The 22,545-nt window shown below is 39.3% G+C and overlaps 1 protein-coding gene across 7 annotated transcripts in view; it reads left to right on the top strand.

Moving 5' to 3' along the window:
- Window positions 1–1,597: 1,597 nt before the first annotated feature.
- Window positions 1,598–22,545, top strand: part of DDHD1 (DDHD domain containing 1) — an 81,478-nt gene continuing 60,530 nt past the window's right edge. For all 7 annotated transcript variants that reach the window (XM_056133425.1, XM_056133428.1, XM_056133429.1 and 4 more), the window contains exon 1: window positions 1,598–2,647. In XM_056133425.1, coding sequence (XP_055989400.1) covers window positions 1,792–2,647 — 856 coding nt within the window. In that variant the 5' untranslated portion in view covers window positions 1,598–1,791. The remainder of the gene's footprint in view (window positions 2,648–22,545) is intronic.

Here is a 22,545-nt window from a genome sequence, read left to right on the forward strand (position 1 = left end):
GCGGAGGAATCGAACTCGGGTCGGCCATGTTGGCTGCTTGTAAGGCAAATGCCCTACTGCTGTACTATCGCTCCAGCCCCAATCCTATGTTACTTTTCATTTAAAAATCTATTAACTTACTTAGTTCTTCCCATGTTGCATTATGATGTATCTACTCATCTGTAAAGCTCACTAAACGTTAAGGTCCTTGAAGAAGGAACTTAATTTTTCCCATTCTCTGCTGTTATAAGAGCTAGCATACAGGTGAATGATCAAAGCAACCAAGAAAGTATGACCTTAAAGTTAGCAAATGGAATCAAAGTTCACAACCAATTTAATATCCTTTACATTGTCACAGAAAGACTGGAGAAGAAACTGAAAAGCAGTAACTCAGAAAGCTATGAAATGGGAATGAGGGCTCTGAACTTAGCTACTTTGAGTCAATGCTTTGGTGTGCTGTTTCGAAGGCTGTTCACTGCAGGAGACTCTCTAGCCACAAAGGAACAGGAATTCAGACAGAGATCTGCTTACCAAGCTTTGAATACAGCATTGCTCTATATCTACCCACAGGAAGAAATGCTTTTTCAAATGCTCCCCACTCCCAATACCTATAAAAGCATTATGCAAACTAGAGATGGTTCTGCTTTAAATAATGACTTAATATCTGAAAGGTTAGAGGAGCATGAAAATTAACTTACTGATTTGATTTCACCACAGGCGGATTAAAATAATAAAATCTGGTCTTGAATTCAAGAACACTCAGGAAGGGAGACTTTTTCTGTGTAGTGATAATGTAGGGTAATGGCCATATAAAATTACAATTGTGTGGTGTAAAAGAATTTAATCTAAACCCTCAAAGTGAATTTACAGAACTGGAGATGCATGAGGAACAAGCAGAAAATTTGACGTGGGATTCCATTGATGAAAAGCACTTGAGAGGCCTGTGGCCCAGGAGTTTTACAGCTGAAACCAAATGGAGAAGTGATTTGCCTAAGGTTAGTGGCAAAACTGAATTCGGACCTGTTTTCTGGTTTTCCGTCTTAACTGTCACAACTACCACGTGCCACCACCATAATAAAAATTGGCTGTGTGCCCCATTGTGGGAGATGGTGGGACACGGACTAGTCTCCCACAAGAGCCTGCCCACGAGGGTGCAAAAACAGGAATGAAGTACTGAAAAACAAGCCATAATTAAGAGGGGTAATAAGAAGGAAGTTGACGCGCTAGAAAGCAGATGGCATAGAAGGTTCAGGCGAGCCATGCGGCAGGACAGGCAGGGCTAACGCTACATAATCAATGTCAGCCCGCTAACGATGTGGTTTAAGCCTTTGCAGCTAAAGATCTAAATTTCACGGACGAGTAAAACGATGCTTCTTTTTCTCTGGGTTCTGAACCGCAGTGCAGAACAACAACGAAGAACGTGGTCGCATGTTCCGAGCTGCCCTGGGACCCCGCGGCTGCAGCTGGGAGCGCGAGCGTGCGCGCGCGGCGCCTGCGGAGACGGCGCTTCCGGGGCGGGGCGCCCGGGCTTTGGGGCGGGGCCTACAGGCGGAGGGGGCGGGGCCTGGAGGCCGAGCGCCGCCTACGTGGGACTGCGTGACAATGGGCGGGTCGCGGGACGCCGCTGCGGCGGCCGCGAGCCTCGGGGGAGGCGGAGCCGCCGCCACTCGCCGCCGCAACCCAGGTCGGGATTTGAAAGATTAAAAACTCCGGCTGGGGAAAAAAAGGGCGGCGGCGTTGAATGTGTGGCGGAAGCGCCGGGGGCCACGGCTCGGCGCTGGGCCGGGCAGCCGGCGGCTGCATCTTCAGATCATGAATTACCCGGGCCTGGGCTCTCCGCGGAGCCCGGAGCGTAACGGCCGCGGCGCTGCCGCCTGGGAGCTCGATTCCGAGGCGGAGCCGGGGTACGGCGGCACCAGCGTCTGCTCCTTCGAGCACTTGCCCGACGACGAGCCGGACGAAGAGCAGCTCCTGACGCTGGCGCTGCTGCGCGGGGAGCCCGGGCTGCACTTGCCGCCGGGCGCCGAGGACCACCACCACCTGACCCTGGACCCGTGTCTTAGCGACGAGAACTATGACTTCAGCTCGGCCGAGTCGGGCTCGTCACTGCGCTATTACAGCGAGGGCGAGAGCGGCGGCGGCGGCGGCGGCGGCGGTGGCAGCAGCTCCTCGTCGCTGCTGCAGCAGCCGCAGCCGCCGCTGGACCCGTCGAACTCGGGGGGCGGCGGGGGCGCGGGCGGGGGCTCGGGCGAGAGGAAGCGCACGCGGCCGGCCGGCGCGCCCGCCCGGCACCGCTACGAGGTAGTGACGGAGCTGGGCCCGGAGGAGGTGCGCTGGTTCTACAAGGAGGACAAGAAGACCTGGAAGCCGTTCATCGGCTACGACTCCCTCCGCATCGAGCTCGCCTTCCGCAGCCTGCCGCAGGCCCCGGGCGGCCAGCCCCGGGGGGCCGAGGACGCCGCCGCCGCCGCCGACAGCGAGCATGGCAACGACGCGGTGCCCACCGCCGAGGTCGCTGGCGAGGACCGCGTCCGCGGCGGGTGCCGGAGCGCGGCGGGGCCGGCGCCCGAGACGGAGCTGCCGGGGAGCGTGGAGCGGGTGTGCGTGCGTGGCGGACTCTACGAGGTGGATGTGACCCAAGAGGAGTGCTACCCGGTGTACTGGAACCGTGAGTAGCCGCCGGCCCGGGATGGTGGGGGGGGGGGGGGGGGGAAGGGGGCGGGGCGGCGGGGAGGGGGCGCCTGCAGGTGAAGAGGGTTGGTGAGCAGCGCGGAGGGCCAGGGGGTCGGGAGCCCGGGGGACCTCGCCGCGGAAGTCCAGCCCCGAACGGTTTCCTCGTGGGCTCCCACCCGCGTCTTGGTCCTCTGCCTGGGCAAGTCTCGGATTCGGTCTCCTCCAGCCCGATGCTGCCGATGCTGCCGCAGGATTTCAAGAGCGGCCGGGCCTCGGGAGTGGGAATAAATTTCATGTTTTTTTCTTTTCTTTTCTTTCTTTTTCTTTCTTTTTTTTTTTTTTTTTTTTTGCTCGTGGTTCTGAGCGAGAATCAACAGTTCGCTTATGGAGTCGAGAAAAGAAAATGAGTCCCAGGCGGGAATGGCAGAGAGAGGAGCGCGTTGGGGGCCCGCCGGGTGCGTCCTGCGCAGGGCCGCTGGCCCCCCTCTCTGCGGAATAAGCGTTTTCGTCCCCGAGGTCCTTGTTTACACCTACCGAGTTGGGTCCTGTAACCTTGAAAAAAAAAAAAAAACCATGGCAGGGCCTTGCGCTCCCCATCTGTGAAACTGAGGCAGTTGTACACCTCTCACGACTGATGGTGGAGGCTAAATGAGGTGACAGATGTGCCTCAAGGGCTTGGAAACTCTTGCTCGTCACAAAAACGTGAGAGAAGTGTTTACAGTGAGCCCTACTAGGCAACCCCACAGTTGGGTTTGTAATTAAATTAGAGGAAGGAGGAAGGCAGTCATAAATGTCTGCCATTCCGTGTAGCAGATGTTAGATGTCATATATGATACTTTAGAATAACAAGTTATTGATCACCGATACTTTGTAATAATCGTTGGGAGGTGCTTTTTATGAGCCAGGTGCCCTAACTCAAATGTCTTTGCCAACTGACTCCCAGCCTTAGGTCCTTAGTACTACAACATACTGATTGGTATTAATTGTAAGTATTGATGACTTAGCTTTCTTTCTGTATATTAGCATCTTATGGGCAGAGTCCATCACTTTTTATCTTTGTACTCTCAATGGACCTAGTGCAGTAGATAAAATTAATCAAATAAATCAAAATAAACCTAATAAATGGATATTGAATTACATCTGTGATTCTGATAGTTAAAACATTCCCATGAAGCATGAGTCACTAAGATAGCAATATACTGTGTATTAAGTCTCCAAATAAAATAAACATAGGCCAAATTTTAATTTCTTACTGTACTTCACAGTAGCATTTAAGCCATTTCCTGTCATTTTTCAAAACTATGGAATTTGTTCACATCCTTTTGGTTTTAAGTATCAGGTATGTTTGTATTCACTAATTTATCTAGCTTTTGCTTTTTAATAAGTATTAGTAAGACCTTCTCTTTTCTTCAAATCAGCTAGGCATTACTATATAAACTTTTTTTTTCTTTAGAAGCACTAAGGACTATTGTAGCCAAGAAGTTGGATAAAATCAGGCATTTTAAGATAGGGAACTAGAAATCAAGACATTACTCTTAACCATTAAGCCAACTGAAATACTTTCACCTGGAATAATGTTTTCTTTTGGTTTGTGGTAAAATAGTTTAGCTGTTTACAAAGTGAATTTTCACATCTACTATTCTATAGTCGAACTAAATTAACACTTTGTGGAAATTGGGCTTTAAAGAAGAAAGGATTTAAAGAATAAGGAATAAACTAATAGGCTTAGTGAAATTAATGAACTTGTCCCAAGTTCTTGCAGAATGTATTAAAGTAGTTTGTAGTCTAATGATAGAATACTCTGCAGTGTCCAAAGAGCATCTGACCAATTTATGGGTAAGGGAATTAGGAAAGCTTTTTAGGAATATTGTTATAAGACTGAGTTCCAAAGGATAAATTGAATTCAGGCAAAAGAGCAAGGCACCGTGGCAAGAGGTGGGGCATTTAGACTAATGCAGAATATGTACAAGGACAGAGAAACATTGAACCATGGGTTACTTTGGGAAATGAGGGCTGTACCTGCAGGATTAAAACAGATTGTATGTTTGGGTTTTGACCACCAGCCACAGTGATGGTTGGTCAAGGACTGGAGAACACTAAGAAGGGGACACCTGCCTCAAATGACACACCTTGGAGAGTAAACCGGAAAGGGAACAAGGCAGGGTGGATATGCACTGTAGAAGGAGTTTGGACTTTGTCCTTGAGTAACGGAGAACCAAACAACGTAGAACCAAACATAGTGACAAGACAAAGGTACAGAGAATTGGAAAATATCATTAGAATGTATCAAATCAAGAAACCAAATGTTAGTGTCTTAAATCAAGATTATCTAAAAATTAACCTAAAGAGAAACATGAATTTAGTATCATATCTTCTGTCTTAATGCAGAGTGAATGGACCACTTATAACTTAATTTTTAACTAGCATAACCGCAGCATCCATTTTGCATTTTTCAAATAGTTTTCTGCAAATGACAGTTCTTGAGAGAATTCAAGGTACATCAAAAGCCTTCATGTATGAGCTACAATGAAAATGATGCAGTACTTTTTGGTCCATAATTACTGCCACTTGCAAAATGCTATGTCACTTTGCTCCCTTTGGTTCCTAAAGTCCCCGTGTGTTATATAAGTTTTCTCATCTCATCCTAGCACGGTCTTTTCAGTTCTTCAACTTTTCTTCATATGTGAGGGCTCATGTGATACTTTGCCGCTTTTGACCTTTCTTCCGTTATTCTCTTTTAACATTCCTAGAAACTTTTTGAATAGTAATGATAAAAGACTAAGGGGTCTTTTAGATAAAAGACTAAAAAAATCCAATAAAGTCCTGCTTAGAATGATGGTAAGGTTCCAGTGTCCATTAAGACTTTGTGACCTAATTGAGTCCTCTGCATCTGGGCAATAGGCCAAGAGAGTATGCATAGTCTAAAAAGAAAGGTGTTAATTTATATTTACTCTTCTTCCTTTTGAATCCTTATTAGCAGGTAAGATTTGAATCATTTTAGGCTACATGAATCAAAAGAGTACAATTTGTTTTCTGTCGATGGGAAGCCAATATTGTATATTCAAAAAGAACTGTTATAGGATATAATTTTATTGTCTGTTTAGATATTTTTCCTACTGCATGTGGACATTTTAGATAAAAACTTGATCATTGCTGAGTAATGGCTAAGTGAACTCCCTTCTCCAGTGTTCTTCCAAAATTGCTTGTAGCAACTTAATATACTTGTTTTAAGGATTATTATATAGATCATGTTTAGGACAGTGGTTGGCCAAAGTACTATTTCTATGTAGATTTCAGAAAACAGTATAATGTAGAAGCTTATGTGAAGATTAATTAGGAATATACCTCATCAGAGGTGAAAATGTGTAAGATAGCAAACCAGCTAGTTATAGTGATGGGAAGGCGTATGGCACATAGAGATATCTGATGAATGTAGAATAGTCGCATCGCAATTCTGATGGTAGTGATTTGTCCATTGTGTTCTAAGGAGTATATAGCTAATAAAATTATTTAATTTACTAATTATTCATATGAAGGTAGTTTGCAGAAGTCATTAATAGTAAGTTTTAATTTTCTTCCTCTCCTGTCATTTTCTGGCATACTTATAAGGCTTATGAGGCTTATTTGCATTATGATAACTAGCCCCTTTTCAGTTTTGAATACTTTAGAAAATTAATCAGTCCTCAAGATCCAAGCTGGTAGAGACTCTTACTTGATAAGAATCTGCCCCTAATAAAGCCGATTTATAGGGAATAAAGAACAGGGGTTGACATGCCTGCCAAACTCTGAACATGTGTTAACTTCTGTCTCTTAACTCTTTATGACTTCGCTATCTTGCACTGCCCAGACTGAAAAGCAGCCATGGCTTGCTTTTGGAATCCCTGACAACTGCAGAATCTTGGCAGGAGTCTTTTGAGAAACCATTCCAGGTCAGGCTGGCTTTAGGCTGACTTTTTCAATGACCTATTGAAAAGCACAAGGATTTGAATGACTAGTGAGTGAAGTAGATGGAAGGCAGGGCATGATACCACTTGATGAAAGTGTTCAGGAATATTCTTTCCTTGGGCATTGTAATATTAGTTTGAAAAATTATCTAAAATTTTTTTTAGCTACTTTATTTATGGCTTAAATGCCATAATGCATGCTTATACAAATACTTCAAGTATGTCTACACCATAACTTGTTACTGTTGTTTTATTATGTTTTTTTTGCTATGATCTTTTTGGAACCAAAGAACTGGGTTTTTTTTTTTTTTGGTAAAGAACAATAAAAGAATAAAAGACCTTATGTGATAGTCTCAGAATCCTCTGAGAATTGTGGATACTGAATGAGGCAAGAAGATTGAAAGGAAGAAGGAAATGGGTAATATGCTCACATGATGATTACTGGCAAGAGATAAGGGGAAGTATGGAGTTATAGGATCCCTGATTAGGGGGGAATCTGACCCTAAGACTTCTATCATTTCATCATCTGATAGAATTTAAACTTTCAAGACAAATTTCAACACCACTGACAGGGTATAAGTATAGATAATCTTTTATTTTGCCAAATACATTTCCAAAAGCTCAATTTAAATAAAACCAGGGAATTATTATTATTTTTTGCTTTTTGGGTCACACCCAGTGACGCACAGTGGTTACTCCTGGCTCTGCACTCAGGAATCACCCCTGGCGGTACTCAGGGGACCAAATGGGATGCTGGAAATCGAACCCGGGTTGGCCGTGTGCAAAGCAAACCCCCTACCCCCTGTGCTATTGCTCCAGCCCGGGAATTATTTTTTTAAATCTCTACGTACATATGCCCTATAGTTCTGCTCATTTAAGTCCTCATCAACAAAGGGAAATTGTTTCCAACAAATGACGTTTAATTTCTGATTAGTGAGTAGATTGATAGGATTAAAGGTGTAATACTTTTTGATATCTCTGGATTAGGGGACAAGTGAAATTGAAGATGGTAAAAGGTAGGAATCAGAAAACTAAAAGTCTGCAGAAATAATAGTATAAATGTAGTTCTATTTACATATTGCTTTCTAATTTTATCATCATATTGCCACACGAGAGTAAATTCTGTGTGGCATTAACATTAATATTCTCATGCTTGTGACTTAATATGTATCAAGCTATGTCTAGATAATCTTTATAATCATTGCACTGTTCAAATAAAATTTGTTGACTGATGATTGAGAAACAGATCAACCATTGGAAATTGCATTGTTAGTGATATTTTTATAAAAAGGACTTTCAGATAACAAATAAAAATTTCATCTAAGTGGATTGCTTTTTGAAATAGTTTAAAGTTAAGCTTTTAACCAGGCTAACTAAAAATTCTCCCTTTGCTTCAGAGTGAATGTTTTGGCTGCTTTTTGATATTGATGCACAACATAACCTTGAGACATATGATATGGGGCAGAGAAATAAATGAACTGCTTACAACATTAGACTTCTTTGTTCTTGATTTGGGACCACACCCGATTCAGGGATAAGTCCTGGCTCTACACTCAGTAATCACTCCTGGCAGGCTCAGGGACCGTATGGGATATCAGGGATTGAACTTGGGTTGGCTGCATGCAAGGCAAGCATCTGACCTGCTGTACTATCTCTGTGACCCCTGAAACATTAGATTTCTAAATTGTGTGGTAGAATATGGTGCTCAGATGATACATATCAGTCAGTTATATTCACTTCAAGTGTTGATACATAGATATAATCCCAACCTTGTATTTTATTATTAAGATCAGTTTTGAATTTTATTTACTGAGTCCACCATTTTATTACTTCATGGTAGTTCCAGAATATTGCACATCTATCTGATTCACATAGTTGGACTTTCAGTAAAACATGTTTCAATATTAAGGGTATTTATGCTTTGGAAAACAAAATCTTTTCTTTGAGTCAAAAAAAAAGATAGTCATTGGAAAGAGTCTCCTACAGAGAGAGATTGGTTGAAGACCATTAAAACTCAAGAAAACACCAAGTGGCTTCTCAAACACTTTAAGTTTTTCTTTCCTGTGAGTTGAAATGAACTTTACCTGTATGACTAGCACTAAATGAGAAGAGGTGTCCATGTCGACAAGGTTTATTAGCAGGTTTATGTCTTTGCTTGGCATTGTCATTATGTAATCAACAACTCTTATTTGGGACTAATACCAGTACTACCCTTGGTTCTTTGCCTTTCTTTGGAAAAAATTGGGACTCTATATCTTAGAACGTCTATATCTTATTTTCTATTTAGCTAGTTGTATTTTGTGTAAAGTACATTATCTATTACATGGTTTTTAGCAGAGGAGCAATCTGTAACTACTTCAGATAGAGTAAATGTCTCTAATCTTGGAATACTGGATTGAATTGCTTGGAATTTTGATTTCCTGGCAAGATTCATATTAATCTAGAAACCATCAAAATGTATGATTAGTCACACATATAAGGGAGAGCTGATTTACATTTGTTTTCGACTCTACTCTTAGCCAACCACTCTTCTGTCACTTTCAGTTCCTACTGGTTTTTCTAAAGAGGCGGCATTGTGTAGTGTTTGTGAATGTAAATGACCACTGGAAGCTGTCTGGTCCCAAAAGACAGCTCTGCCATTGTATTGTGTGGCTTTGGCAACTTAAATTTTCAGTACCTCGGTTGTTTGTTTTGTAAAATGTTTACTCTCACCACTTAGGATTGTTGTAATAAAATATTTTAAAGATCTTAAAATAGTCCATCATGACTAGTAAATCTTAAGAACAGCTATTTTTCCTGCCTGATTTATTCTTTCATATTTGCAGCCTTCTTAACATTCTTGGCTTTCAATTCTCCTATTTTGTTTTGCAGTCTCTTTGCTGACAGAATTTTCTTGGCTTCTTAGTTCTCAATTAGGCATAGCCCTAGGGCCCCTGTAAAGGTTACCTTCTATTTTAATTTCATGGGTGGTGGGAGACTGTCTCCAAGCAATGCTGTGGAGGCCTGGAGGCCTCTGAGCAGTTCTCAGCTCACTGAATCTGAGGTTCAGTACAAAGATTAGAGGATGCAATGCTGCTTGGGCCCTGTTACACAGATTACCTGGGTCTCCAGTGTTGCTCAAGAGCCCCCAGGATCACACCCAGGGAACCATGTAGTGCCAGAAATGGAACTGGGATCAGCTGCATGCCAGCCATGAGCTTTAACAACTCTGTACCATTTCCCCATTTTCTGTTACTTGTGATAACTTGAAATTTCTAGAAAAAGTGGTGCTATCTTGTGTTTTCCCAGCTTGGGCCCCAGAGAGTGTATCAGTCATTCACTTTTTACAGATTTGCCCGTGGAAAGGAGGAATCCTTTGCTATAAAAACGTTCATAAATTCTTGAGCATCTCTTTTTTAAACCTTTTAAAATTTTTTTGCTAGCAGATCTCATCTCCAGATGTGGGAGGCACTGGCTATTCCAAAAAATCATTTGGAACATCTATACAAACTACCAGGATTTTTGATACAATAGAGAACTTTATAGCTTCCTAAAAGACAGCCCAGTTTTCTATTGAGGCAGAGCCAGTAGTGTTCTTGGTTTTCTGCCATGTTGGCAAGAAAGAAATAGACCATAATTCCTCTAGAGTGAAGACCTCAGTATAAAAACTTTGAGGGATGATTCTTAATTGATCTCCAGTTGAACCAACAGTGGTAGGGATGGCAAGCTGGGTTTGGGCACCTAATTCAAGATGTAACTTCACATGTAGAATTTACCTTAATCCATGAATTTGAAGTAGTCATGCCTCATCCAGCTTTGTGAGTAAAAGCAGAATGAGCTCAGAAAAGATATTTGTTTTAAGTTGCTCTAGTTTGGATCCTTGATATAGTTGTATTATTCGGGCAGCTTACCATCTTTGGCACAGTTTCTCCTTTGTGAATGGAGATAGGTTTTGAAAGGTTTATTGTAATTACTCTGTTGAAATACATATGTGTACCTGGAACTCCTCCCCTAAAAGGAAAAATAATGTATATGTTGAGCACTTAGTGTACCGTGTTTGCTTCAATAAATGTTAACTATTGTTTTTAAGTTTGGTCTGTGTTGGTCCTTGAACAGGAAGTCTAGCTTCTAGGAATTAAGAAGTGACCATTGACCTTTTTCATTTCTAGGGGGAAATATGAGAAGATTTGGCTTTATCAAAATTGCTTCAAATATGGTATATATATATATATGCTCATGGTCCATATATGCAAATATTCTTTTCTCCATCATACACTGTTCTCTTTTGAGGTAGAGCCTGCATGGCCCTCTGAGTACCTACCACTGAGAGTAGCACTATGCCCCCACGGTACCGCTAGGTATGGCCCCTATTTTTTTAAAAAAAAATTGTTCTGCCTCATCCACTACTAATATGCCACCTACCACTCTTACTGAACCTTCTACACTCTTAGTTATTCCCTTTTCCTCAGTTACATGGTTCAAATTCAGATTATCAGCTTGGACTTGTCTGTTCCCTAGCTTTGTTTCTTTTTCTAGAGGTTCTAGGCATTGAACATAGGCCAATCCGCTATTTTTCCCTTCTGACTTTGTTTAGTATAATAACCTCCACCCAACTTTTCACCAAAGTTGTTGCAGGTGGCAAGATTTTGTCTTCTCTAATAGTTGAATGCTATTAAGTCTTGTGTATGCATATATGTGTATGATGTATATGTGTATTATGTATACTATATCTGCTCATCCGTGCTGTGCCCATCTTAGTTATTAAAAATGGAGCTGGAAAGAAAATGTGTACATATATCTTTTCAAATTGGTGGAGGTCTTGCGGGGAGGATCCTAAGGGAATCTGGGGGCCACTCCTGGTGATTCTCAATGGTGATAGTCTCTGTCTGGTGACTCCTAATGATTCTCAACTCATGGTGATAGTTGACTGGTCCTGTGATTGATTCAATGCAAGGGCCTGAGGTTGTAGTGCCTCTTGGGCCCTGCAGCCCTGGAAGTTGACTGGTCCACCCCTCACCCCCAAACGTATGCAGGAGCCTCTAGGGCAGGAGCCTCTAGGGCAGCTTCAAAGAATGCATGGTGCTAAGGATCTGACAAATTTGACCACATGCAGGACATGCACTTAACCCTTTACTATAACCCTCAGCCCTAAAATTAGTGTCTATATATTATTTGCATGGTTATCTAGGAGTTTAATTGCTAGATCACATGGTAAGTCTGTTTTAGCTTTATTTTTTTAATGGTTTGTTTTGTGCCACACTCAGCAGTACTCAGGGTTTACTCCTGGCTCTGCACTCAAGGATCACTCATGGCAGGGTTCCAGGAACTATAATGGTGTGCCGGGGATTGAACCCAGCTGCTTGCAAGGCACACACTCAACTTGAGCCTCATCCATGGCCCTGTCACTTGTTTATGATCATTATGATATAGGCCAGTGTTTATCAAGTGGTTTTTTTTTTTTTTGACCATGACAATTTTCCTTTCTGTGCCCCCCCCACCCCCATCCTACTACTTGACCTCCTGATCTTGTGCTATGGGTCCCCATTTACAGTTTTCACCTATGGTCTTCTTGGAATATTTTGATTACCACAGGTGCTATATGGTCCCTGGGTGAGAAACATTGATATAGGCTATTTTCACATGTATGAAGTAGTATCTCATTACATTTCCCTGGTAATAGATGATGATCATTGTTGTGTGTGTTGTATGTCCTCTGTATATCTTTTAAAAGGTGTTATTTCTGCCCACTTTTTGATATTTTTTTGATTAATTTTATTCTTTATATTTTTCAGATATATGATGTCAGATATTTTCTTTGAGTTTTGTAAGATCTTCATTTTTAGTTTGATATTTAGTCCCAATGTTTTTCCTTGTGTTTGCTTTGCTGTTGAAGTTCAGTCCACAAAGATGTCACTGAAGCCAGTGTGATTTGACATGTTTTCTATACTTTATAGAGTTTCAGGACTTAAAAAGTCCTTTCATTTTGAATTATTTTGTGTGTGTGTGTGTGTGTGTGTGTGTGTGTGTGTGTGTGTGTAAGATGTGAGGTATTGGTCTTATTTTATTCTTCTGGCATGTGGCTGTTCAGTTTTCCCAAAACCATTTTTTGAAGAGATTTTTTTTCTCCTTCTGCACTGTATTTCCTTGGCCCTTTTGTCATGAGTGGGTTTTATGTCTGGGCTCTCAGTTCTATACCTCTGAGCTGTGTGTCTATTTTGTTGCAAAACCATACTGTTTAGATTGTTATGACTTTGTAATATAGTTTGAATCTGGGCATCATGGTGTCTACAGTCTTCTTTTTTCTTGATTACTATGGGCTTTTTGTGGTTTCACACATCTTTCAGTAATGCTCTGTTTTCTTGAAGAATATCATTGGGATTTTGAACAAGTATTACTAAATCCAACATTGTTTTTGGTAGGCTGTTTTAGCACTGTTCAGTTTTCAACTTAAGAGCATAGAACATCTTTTCATTTTTAAAGTGTCATATTTAAATATTTTCATTATACAGGTCTTTCACCACCTTTTTTTTCTTTTTTTGAGGGGTGGGGAGTGGGCCATACAAAAACCCTGTGTTCAGGACTTACTCCTCATTTCCTAATCAGAGATCCCTCCTGGTGGTGATTAGCTTCATACTTGGATTCCAGGGATAGAACCACGTTAGACTTGCGCAGGATAAGCACCTTAGCACTTGTGCTTTCTCTTTGCCTTCATGTTCTGTTCCTAAATGCTTCTTTTTGAAGTAGTTTTAAGTGGGAATGTTTCCTTTCTATTTCATTATTTGTTGCATATAGAAATACAACAGATTTTGTGCATTAATTTTATAGCCTGATCCTTTACTTGTTCATTATTTTAGTGTTAGAAATTCAACCCCCAGGCCTATAGTATGAAGGGATACTTCACTGGGTTTCTTATCCTTTCCATAGTCTTTCTTATGAGCTCTTGATGAATTCTTTAAGTAGAGTGCTCAGAGAGATGTAGTTTCACACTTGTGTTTGAGCTATTAGAGGTTCTTAACTCTTACTGTAGTACAGACTCTGCTAACAGTTATTTTAATTGGATATTTTTGCAGTCTTGTATGACTTCTGGTATTTACCCCCATAAGCAAATACTCTGATCACATTCCTCTCTTTCTTTCTGTTACCCTGTGGCCTGAGGGCTCCATAGGATTTTTTTTAATTAAAATTTTATAAATTGTGTGTTCTTTTAAGATAGGAATGATACCCTTAACATCCACATCCTAAGCAATTGCTGAAATTCATTTACTTTGTTCTTGATACTAATGCTGTAGAAGCTTCGTTTATATCTTTAATTTGTCACTGTCTAGCTTTAGGAATTATTTTATGTACAGTGGAAGACTTGTATTAGCAAGTACTTCCCTTACATTTATCCCCACATCCTTTTAGGTTTTATTATACCAATTACTAATACATTTTATAGGACTCTTAAGTTCTTTGTTTTAAGCAGTTTCAAAGAGATTAAATTTGGAATATTATGTTAAGTACTTCTGTCATTTCTGTGCTTTATAGTATATTATAGTGTCAGATTTCTACCTTTTATGAAAATTAACTCAGTTATTCTTCTTAAAGATTCTTTTCTCTTCCTCATTTTGCAGATCTGGTGATAAATCCTCCAAGCTTTTGTCTTCAAACGTTTATTTCTGTCTCATTTTGAAGGATTTTTTTGCTGGATTTATATAATTCTAGGTTGATTCCCTACCCCCCCACCCTTAGAATTTTAACATGTAATTCTATTATCTTTCATTTGTGTTGTTTTTGGTAAGATGTTTGCATTTATCTTATAGAATATATTTTGACAACTTTCCCATTTTTATGGATAGTTTTTCACATATTATTGTTTTTTTTTTTTTTTAGTTTTGGGGGAGGTGAGCTTAGGGTGCTTCCCAAGCAATGCGCAGGGGGCTCAGCAGGAGACGCTTACAGAGATACTTGTCAACAAGAACACTTCGATGCTAGGGCCCAGTGACACAGTGCTGCTTTGCAGCGGGGACCAGGGGACCAGGACTATACCTGGTAGTGCTTTGTTGGCCATGCAGTGCTAGGATTCTAACTCTAACTGACCTCTGAGCTATCTCCCCAATTCTTGGTGCATTTTCCCATATTTTTTAATGTGATTTGTCCACATTTTGGAACAGTGAGTTTTCAGTTTCCATCAACTTTAGAAAGTGTTTAGTTGTTAATTTTTTTTGTTTTTTAGTTTGCCTATCTATACCCTCTTCAGAATCCTACTATATGTATATATAGTCAGAAGTTATTGTCTAGTTAATCTGTAAATTTTCTTTTCCTTTTTTTCTACCTATTTTATTATTTTGGATGGTGTGTTATGTTCTTAAATGTGTTCTGTTATGCTTGGAGACAGAAGCATTAAAATGGAGACATCACTTGAAGATTTGCATTTAAAAATTATTAGTCTGTCAGCAGTGTGGAAGACAAATGGAATATTGGAAAAGTGAGCTCACAATCAGCAAGATTAGTTAGGGAGTAATTGTACTGAAGTGAGAGAAAGAAAGCATTTAGATCAGTATCTCCTAAAGTAGGCAGTACTGTTCCCCTTCTGGGGGGCATTATAGTCCAGGTACATTTGGGGGTGGAGACGCTTTCCGTTTACCTAAAGAAAGTAGATTTGGGGGAAAGGGGATTGAATGACTTTTTCTAAAAAAGGGGTGTGGTAGGCCAAATAAGTTGAGAATCTCTGGTGTATACAGATACAAAATAGTTTTTATAGGGCTGAAGGAGGAGGTAGAATATAAATGATAAGTGCATTATGATCAAGAAGATTAATGCAGGTTATATTTAATATGTTTAACTTAAACTGATGATTGTGGAGAAAGAGCAACTTACCCACCCAAATTTATATTGGTGTAGCAAATGGAAGACAAAACTATTTTTATATGTTGGATTTAAAGTGCTTATTGCACACCCAGGTAGAGGTGTCCAGTATTCTATTATGTATCTATAGAACTTAGAATAAAACAGTGCTGTAATTAAAGATTTATAAAATACTCAGAATTTAAATAAGTGGTTTCTCAAGTAGCATATAGAAATATTATTTGGGGACTTTAAAAATGAAAATATTTGAATTTATGCTATTTCATTCTTTAAAATTTTCTGTTTTGGAGGCCAGGAATGATGGTACACAGTGTGTAGGATGTTTGCTTTGCATGCAACTGACCCAAATTCAAGCACCAGCACCATGTATTGTTTCCTGAGCCCCACCAGGAGTGATTTCTGAGCACAGAGCCAAAAGTAACCCCTGAACATCACCAAATGTGGCACCAAAGCCAAAAATAAAAGAAATTCTGTTTCTATATATTTGTGTCAAAAATGTTTTCATCCTCAACAGAATCTTAGCAGGCTGAATCCAACAGTATATTTAAAAAGAACATCCACCATGGTCAGAGGGATTCATTCTAGGGAGGAAGAGAAGGTTCACTATATGCAAAAGAGTTCATGTAGTATACCATATTAATAGACAGATGAGATCATTTAAACATTTTAGTTGATGCAGAGAAACTTTTGGGCAAAATTCAGTATGTATTCCTGATCAAACTACCACAAAAAAATAGAAATAGGAGGATAGAAGGAATGTTTCTCAAGATAGTAAGTGCCGTTTACAGCACACCCCAGAGCCAACATCATACTCAATCGTGAAATACTAAAGAAAGCCTTCTGTCTGAGAGCAGGCATAAGACATGATGTCCGCTATTATTCAGCATAGTCTGGAAGTTCTCACTGTAACAGTTAAGCAAGAAAAAGAAATCAAGAGATCTGAATTGGGGAAAAGAGGAAGTTCAACTATTACTATTTGCAAATGTCATAATAATATGCATGGTAGAAACTAAAGACTCAAACAGTTCAACAAAGTAGCAGTTTGCAAAATCAATATACAGAAATACATTACATTTGTATATCCAGTAAATGAACTAGAAGAGAAAAAAAATTACCAGGACAGCTCCATTTAAAAGTGTTCAAAAACATTAAATGCCTAGTAATCAACTTTTAAAAATGTGTGAAAAATTTAAATACTGAAAACTGCTAAGTCTCTTAACGGGGGAAGAAAAGGATACCAAAAGGTGGAAAAATAGTTCATGTTCATGGATCGGAAGAATCAGTATTCTCAAAATAATCATCCTAACCAAAGCATTATACAGATTTAACACAATAACCATCAAAATTCTGATGACTTTCTTCAAGAACTTTAAAAAGTTCTACTAAAATTTGTATGAAATCATGACACTCACAGAATAGCCAAGACCATTCTGAGAAAAAAATTGATGGGGAGGTATTGCATTTCCTGACTTTATATACTGTATATACTTGTACTCCACGGTAATCAAAACTGTGATAATGGAATAAAGATACTCTCAAACCAGTGGAATAGAGAACCCAGAAAAAACCCTCAGATTTAGTCAGTTAATCTATGACAAAGGAGCACTGAAGGCATAAAATGAAGCAAGAAAAGCCTCTACACAATGATGTTCAGAAAACTGGATAGCAACTTGCCAAAAAAAAAAAAAAATCTGTCTCTCACACCATATACAAAAGTTTGTTCAAAGTAGATTAAAGACGTTGAAATTAGACTAGAATCCATAAAATACATTGAGGAAAATACAGGTAGAGTTCTTGAGGATATTGATCTCAAAGGTGTTTTCAGTTGGCAAAGTAACAGAAATGAACAAATGGGACTACATCATATTGAGACATTTTTACATGGCAAAAGAAATTCAGTCTAAAATTTAAGGGTACCCTTCTGAATGGGGGGAAATATTAGACATGATACATCAGAAAAGGGTGACATCCGCAATTTATAAGCACTCACAAAGCTCAGCAACAACAACAACAAAAAAACAAATAACCCATTTAAAAAAAGAACATGGAGAGCTGATAGACATATATTGAATTATTTGTCATCACTTATTATTAGAGAAGTGCAAATCAAAATACAGTGAGATCTCTCACACCAGGCTGTTTTCACTTGGGGGCACCACAGATGGGGGCAGATGAGAGCCCTCCTCACCCCAGGGGACCCAGCCCCGGCAGCCAACCGACCTCCACTCCCTAACTGCCACCACACTCTAAGCCACTTTCCGGCCTGCAGGGCTGCGAACACATTTCCATAATTACCACACCATGTTTGATGAGGTTCAGGCACTAGGCAACAAATCATAGAGAGAAATACACATATATAAATATACATACATATATATGTATGTATATTTATATGTAATTTATATGTAATATAAATACATATATATTTATTTATATATAGATATATGTATATAAATATACATATATAGAGAGAAATAGGTAGATAGATGGATGCCTCTCAGAGAGCCTGGCAAGCTACTGAGAGTATCCTGCCCGCATAGGCAGAGCCTGGCAAGCTCCCTGTGGCGTATTCGATATGCCAAAAGCAGTAACAACAACAGGTCTCGTTCTCCTGACCCTGAAAGAGCCTCCAATCAGTGGGAAAGACAAGTAAGGAGAGGCTGCTAAAATCTGGGGCTGGGACGAATAGACACATTACTGGCGCCTGCTCAAGTAAATCGACTAACAACGTGATAACAGTAATACGGTGATCTCACACCAGTGATAATGGAATATATCAAAAAGACTGGAAACAGTTTGGGTAAGGATGTGGTGAAAAAGAAACTTTCATCCACAACTGGTGAAAATTCTCTAGTTCAGCCTCTGTAGAAAACAGTATGAAGATTTTACAAAAGATAATAATTAAACTTCCATGTGACCTAGCAATTCTACTTCTTGACATCTACCCCCAGTACAAAAACATTGTTTCCAAAAGATATATGCATACCTATGTTTGTTACAATACTTATAATAATGGCCAAAATTTGGGAATATGAAAACCCAAATGTCTGATTACAGATGAATGGCTAAAAGAACATGTGTGTAAATACAGTGGGATACTATTCAGACATAAGAAAATATGTAGTAGTTCAGTACAATATGAATAGAACTGGAGAGTATCATGTTCAATGAAGGAAGTTAGGGAGAAGGACATTGATCTCACACATAGCATATTGTCATACCTGTCACTGTCACTGTCCTCCTGTTGTTCATTGATTTGCTCGAGCGGGCCCAGTAACGTCTCCATTGTGACAATTGTTACTGTGTTTGGCATATCAAATATGTCACAAGTAGTTTGCCAGGCTTTGCCATGCGGGTGAGATACTCTCAGTAGCTTGCCAGGCTCTTCGAGAGAGGCGGAGGAATCGAACTCGGGTGAGCTATGTTGACCGCTTGCAAAGCAAACGCCTTGCCCGCTGTGCTGTCCCTCCAGCCCATTGTCATACCTAGAGAAATAAAAACAAGGGAATAGACCAGGTCAAACAATGACAACCTTTGACTCTGATTCCAGATCTGAGAATACCAAGTACGGGGAGATAGTGAGTAAGAGAGAATGATGATGTGAACTGGAAATAACACACATTGGGGGTGATGGTCTTGGACACTTTGCTGATGTGAGAAAAGTTGTATAGCCTTAAACTGTAAACATTAACATATTGTAAACATGATCTAAACTATCAATAAGTAATAAAATAATTTAAAATGGTTTAGACTATGATACAAATGTATAACAAATACAAAAAGTATAAATACATGAATACCAAAAAGTATAAATATATAAATACAAAAAAATGAGAGATAGCACAGCAAGTAGGGTGCTTGTCTTGCATACAGCTGACCTGGGTTCTATTCCCAATACCCCATTTGGTTCCCTAAGGCTACCAGAAGTGATTCCTGTGCACAAAGCCAGAAGTAAGTCCTGAGCACAGTAAGGTGTGCCCAAAAAAACTTTTTATGGCACTCTTCTGATTCAAAAAGTTCGGATTAGATAATTTAATTTTCTTTTGCTGTTAATCTGATAGATGGCCATAAACAATATTGAGTTGATTATCTCCACTAAGAAAGTTGACATTAAAAATTTAAGTTTATTTTAATAATGTATCATGCTTCTTTTTGTTGATGTTCGTTTGAGGCCACACTTTTCGATGGTAACAAATTATTCCAGGCAGTGTTCAGAGGACCGTATGGGATGCCAGGGATAGAACCTGGGTTAGCCACATGAAAGGCAAGCACCCTACCCTCTGTATTATCTCTCCAGTCCCAATACCTTTTTTTATTTTACAGTGCCTAGATCTACCCTAAAAAACTTCTAAGGTTAAAGACAGAAAGCACTATACTTTTTTTTAAGTTAGTTCGTTTTAAATGGTAAAACTACTGAAAACATCTAAAATCAGTCTTTTGTGGATTCAAGTTTAGAAATGATAGAAACATATGTAGATATCTGAAAGGATCATGTAAAAAAGATTGTTATAGGCTGAATTGTGTCCCCCCAACTTCCCCAGCTGATATCAAAACCCTAACTGCCACTACAGACTGTGACTGTATTTGGAGATAAGACCTTTTAAAAACATGAGTAAGCTAAAATGAAGCAGTAGGGTGGACCCTAATCCAACCTGACTGTGTTCTTGTAATAGGAAATATGTGCACACAGACATCACAGATGCCAGTACACAAAGAAAAGACCTTGCGAGGCTACAGAGAAAAGTTGTCATCTTCATACCAAGGAGATGGGTCTCAGGAGAAACCCAGACTGCCAGTATACTGAACTTGGATGGCTTCAATTATAAGTTTCTCCTGTTTAAACCCCCTCAGAATATGTATTGTTATGGCAGCCCTAACAAACATGAGTACAGCAAACCACTGGATTTTTACAGTTGCACTATTTAAAATTAAGAAATGTGTAAAAGTTTTAAAGCCTTGCAGCTGTGTCTACTGAATCATGTAAAATAAATAATTTCATAGTATAGTTATACTTACCAGTTGGTTCATATGTAATGGTATTGGCTATAGTATAATATATGTATATAGGTGGTATTAAATGTTATTAGTTTTATGTATAGAATTCTTTTCAAATTGCTAAATGATAGATTCTGTTGACAGTAACTCTTGACTGATCATTTAGCCTGAGCACTTAGGTTTCTTTGTTGAGAAGTTTGATTTGTTTTGTTTTTCTGGGGTGGGGGTGCATTTTGAGTGGTGCTCAGGGCTTCTGTCTTTGAACTAGGAATTAATGAAGGCATTTTAATTATATAAGATGCCAGCATCAGCCACATGCAAGGCAAGCATCCTAACCACTGTACTATTCCTCTGGCCCTCTTTGTTGAATTATTATTAGTGTGATCCTCGATATATTTTAATTTTTTAGAATAATTTTATGTGATTGCTACATACAAGTCAATGTTTTCTAACATTATGGCTAAACTAAATGATGATCAGGATGCTGGTTATTTACCTTTGTGTCCAATATTATTATTATTGACTGTGGTTCTTACCTAGTAAAAAAGGTAAACATTTAGGTTAAATGGAAGGTAAAAATCAGATCATCTGGATTCTAATTTGATATTTTTCATTCCATTTACCAGTAAAATTATTGTGGATTTATACTTATAAGTTATATTGCCATCTAGAGATGTCATTTGTTATTTTAATTACTGATACTATGATTTATCGGAAGTATACTTCAGTGGGTCTGGGTAACATTTTACTCTCTTAGCCTAAGTAATTCAACATCATAGGTGTAATAAAACTACTTTGTCCCCTTAAAAAATATTTAATTGCCAAAATTTTCCTTCCCACACGAGACATCCACTCAGTTTTTGCTTAAATGAAGGAATTTTTCATATTAAAAAAATAGACCTTAAAATTACAATAAAAAGAGCCTATATTTTCATTTTGGTTACTATAAAGGTCCTTCTTTTGTCATGGTTTGTCTAACGGTATAATGGCCTAAGTTGGGCCAGAGGTTGATCCTCAGCATCTCATATGGTCCTCCAATGCACTGACAGGAGTAATTCCTGAGTGCAGAGAGAGCCAGGAGTAACCCCTGTGCATCGCCAGGTGTGACCCCAAAAAGCAAAAAAAAAAAAAAGACCTGTCAGTTTTGATAGATAATGATAAGTGCTTTTCTTATGTTGTTAGAAATAAAAATTACTTCATTAATCCACTTCCAACATACTCTGTTCATCCATTTATCCTGTGAGACATTTTCTCTAGTTCCTATCTTTATAGTCTTGTATTGAATGCATCTTAATTACACCATTTATAACTACTAGGGTTAATATATAAGTTCCTTTTAGCATGATATTTTGCTGCATTTAATAAAAATTTCAGAATAACAATAAACACAGAATGGCACATTTTTCTCAACCTAAAGGAAGTGGGGGATGTTTGAAATTAGAACTATGAAGCTGCTCTGCTATAATCAGATACAATAGCTTCTTCCCATTCAGTTTTCCATTCTTTGTAAGTGACTTGATTCAGGAGCATAAGACAAATGGTTGGCCAAAAAAGAAAAAGGAAAAGGTCAAGGTGCTATACCATCACCAGCAGATACCCTTTTACCCATATTCAGTCACATGACTTAATCTAGTTGTACAAGGAAATGAAACTTGTTTTTCTTTTGTTTTGTTTTTCAGTCCACACCCAGCAGTGCTCTGGGTTCTTTGCTCCGGGACTCCTGATGAGGCTATGGGGGACCTTATGTGGTGTTGGGATTAGGGATTGAACCTGGGTCAGTCATGTTCAAGGCAATTGCTTTACCCACTGTCACTATTGTGCCAACACCTAAAATTAGTTTTTCAACTGAACATACTGGTACCCTGAATGATGTGGTAATGTGTATACACACACACACACACACACACACACACACACACACACATATGATTAACTTGGATCAGTTTCTTCCAAATTATATAATACTTATTCCTGAACAAAAGAGAATAGGTAAAATCATAAGGAATTAACTCACAGAGTGGTGGATAGCAAATTCAAATTCTGTGGAGGAAATAACCTCAATTTGAGTCAGAAGTAGGCTACTGTGAAATCTTTGTAGAATATACCTTTTCTAAGACTATCAGCAGGA

Source organism: Sorex fumeus, unplaced genomic scaffold (genome assembly GCF_029834395.1).
Source record: "Sorex fumeus unplaced genomic scaffold, SorFum_2.1 ptg000098l, whole genome shotgun sequence".
NCBI classification, from domain to species: domain Eukaryota; kingdom Metazoa; phylum Chordata; class Mammalia; order Eulipotyphla; family Soricidae; genus Sorex; species Sorex fumeus.